We start from the raw sequence: 3,112 nt of genomic DNA, 5'->3' as shown, positions 1-3,112 counted from the left end.
TGTCAAGGATTCCACTTGCCTATGAGTCGGTCACGAGTTAGGGTTAGGGTTAACCATAATGCGGTCCAAAATTTATTTACCTTGGCATCTGAATTTTACAATCTCAAACTATGTAATCGAAAATTCATATGATCCAACTGCAACATAGGAAATCCATTATTGTTAATAGATCGCTCTTTGTAGCTAAGTGTTATACGTGCTTCAACATGTTTTCTTGATGTAACCCTGCTAATATTTTTTTAAAACAATTGACTCAAGAGAAAAATTATGAACAAGAGAAAAATAGAATGTCATAAATAATCACAAAGTCGGTAAAATTAATTTACTGAGATGAGAAAATCAAAAAGAATTGATGAAAGACGCAAGAATCTTGAGCTGGCCCTGCAGAGAAACCCATGTTCTTTAGACGCAATTATGTAATGCGGGTTGATGGGGTCGGACGTGTTGTCTCGTCAGATTTTTGTTTGAGCATTTTAGAGAGTGGCAGTATAAATAGTCGCAACTCCTCTCTTCATTTCTTCATTCAGTAAGTATTTTCTCAGTGATCACCTTCTTCGATCTCGATCTCAGTCATCATATTCTAAGATCTTCTTCTTCAGTTAATTCATCTTCTTCCATCCATGGCTTCCGTCCAGGTGAAATATCTTTATGTCTCTCTTTCTCTTTCTCATTGTAGTTTATCTTTTCTGCACTGTTTGTAAGTTACTGTTAGAGTTTTACTTGGCAAAAAAAACACTGCTAGAGTTTTAGTCCAGACGAACTTTGATTTAGATCGCGAGTTCAATCCAGAACTTCATCATCTTCACTTGCGATCTATTTTTTTTAGTTCATGGTGTAGAAAACCACAAAACAGAAAAGTTGGTAATTAAGTACATCCAAACATGCTAAAAGACTGTTGCGTTCTTAATCGGAAAGTACATCTAGACAGGTAGACTACTTGTGATGGGTTTTATACGATTGAGTTTAATTGGAGATTGGTATTGAATATTAAACATGGGTTTCTGGTAATCGAAAATATTGGAAACTTTGATTTGATAAAACTAGCACTTAGATCGCATTTGTTTACTAATCCTGCATCACATCATCATTATGTAGTGGCCGAATCCCATTAGGATATGGCGTTCAGAACCATCTTAAATCCGGGTGAAAATTCTATAGAAACTCAAAAGATTCAAAATAAAGATCAGTTTCACAGATCACAGATGTGATACATATTATTGTTAAGCATATGCAAATAAACTTTTGACCTTGCAAACACTTGCCTTGACCAACCTTGACTCTTTTACTAACAGTACTTTTTTTAACGATACTTTTTGACTGGCCACATTTGTTCGAATGCATCAGAAATTGATTCAGAATATGTGCATGACTGATCGTACGGTATCTTAATATATGTGCACAGGTTGAAACAGCTCCAATAGAGGTGGTGAACACCCATGTAACTGAAGCACCAGTAGTGGTTGAAGAACCTTCAGTTGCAGTTACTCATGAAGAAGTTATTTCAAAACCATCAGAAGAAGAAACAACTTTACTAACTGAAGCTTCTCCAGTCGAGGTTGAAAAGGTGCCAGAGGAAGTTGAAGCTGTTCCTTCCCATGTTGAATCAACAGAAACAAATGATGAACCAATCATCACTACTACTACTGAGCGCGAAATTGAAGTAGAAGAACCAAAATCAGCAGCACCGCAAGAACAAGTAGAGAAGGAAAACATTGAACCTTCTGCAACTGAAGAAGTTACAATTGTAGAAAAACTAGAAGCAGAATCAGTCGCTGCTGACACCGAAGTCCTAAAAGAAAGACAACTAGATACCGCGGAGGAAGTAGTAGAAGAGCAAGTGATCCCAGCTGCTGAAGAAGTTGTAGCTGCTACAACCACTGACGCTGTTTCAATAGAAAATCCCGTTGTTGAAGCAGAAGCCACCGTAACTTCAGACGTCGATGATGCTGCAATAGCAGAAGAGCCAATTGTTGCTGCTTCCACTCCGGAAGCTATTGAAGATGAAGTTGTAGTAGAAGAGCCGGTTGCCACTCCCACTCCTGCAGTTGTTGAAGAAGAAATCGTCGCTTCTGACACAACTGATGCAGTTGTAGTAGAAGAGCCACCAGTTATCGTAGCAGCCACCACTCGAGATGTTGATCAAGAAGAAATCACAACTCATGCCACCAGCATTGATGCAGCAGTAGTAGAAGAAACTGTTGATGTTGCAGCTTCCACTCCAGAAGTTGTCGAAGAAGAGACTGTAAAATCAGTTACCGATGATGCAGTAGTAGTAGAAGAGCCAATTGTTGTAGCTGCAACTACCCGAGATGTTGAGCAAGAGGACGTCGCAGTTGTTGCTGCGACTACTGATGCAGTAGTAGTAGAAGAGCCAGTTATTGCCGTAACTCCAGGTCCGGAGGCTGTTGAAGAGGAGATTGTACCTTCTCCCGTCGTTGACGAAGTAGTAGGAGAAGAGCCAACTGTAGTTGTTGCAACTTCTCGAGAAGTTGATCAAGAAGAATCTGTAGTTTCTTTCGATGATGCAGTAGTAGTAGACGAGCCAGTTGCTGTTGTTTCTGCTCCCGCACATATTGAAGAAGAAACCATAACTTCTGCTGCCGTTGAAGAACCTAAAGTAACCCAAGAAGAAGAGAATGTTGAGGAGAAGAAGGTCGAAGAAGAGCCAGCTGTAGTTGCTGCCGCTTCTACAGATGCAGTTGTAGAAGACGAGCCCGTTGTTGTTGTTTCTGCACCCGCACACATTGAGGAAGATATCAAAACTTCAGTTGCCGTTGAAGAACCAAAAGTAGCCTAAGAAGAAGAGAAAGTTGAGGAGAAGAAGGTTGAAGAAGAGAAAGCCATTGCTATTTGATCAACATGTTTTCTGCGAAGTATGAGGATGGTGTTTGATTCAGAGATTTGGTCATTACTATTGGGGTTATTAATTTTAGTATTAAGAATGATCCGTTAAGGGTTTGAGGCAGTTTATCTATTTTTCTTTCTTTTGAATTTAATTCATAATCGGCGTTATTGTTATCTCTAGTATTTGATTAATTATTTGGTATTGAAATATGTGGTGTCATTTGATGATATAAATTAATGTTCTCTAGTGATGAAAGAGTCCCTAGAA

General features: G+C 39.0%; 1 protein-coding gene across 1 annotated transcript; it reads left to right on the top strand.

Moving 5' to 3' along the window:
- Nucleotides 1-484: 484 nt before the first annotated feature.
- LOC113283887 (probable serine/threonine-protein kinase kinX) lies at nt 485-3,112 on the top strand. The gene is made up of 2 exons (XM_026533269.1): nt 485-635; nt 1,403-3,112. The coding sequence occupies exons 1-2, from the start codon at nt 621-623 to the stop codon at nt 2,795-2,797; spliced, it is 1,410 nt and encodes a 469-aa protein (XP_026389054.1). The 5' UTR covers nt 485-620; the 3' UTR covers nt 2,798-3,112.

This window comes from Papaver somniferum, chromosome 5, assembly GCF_003573695.1.
Source record: "Papaver somniferum cultivar HN1 chromosome 5, ASM357369v1, whole genome shotgun sequence".
In the NCBI taxonomy this organism is placed as follows: Eukaryota; Viridiplantae; Streptophyta; class Magnoliopsida; order Ranunculales; family Papaveraceae; genus Papaver; species Papaver somniferum.
The sequence above is the reverse complement of the archived record's forward strand: the minus strand, read 5'-3'. Positions and strand labels throughout refer to the sequence as shown.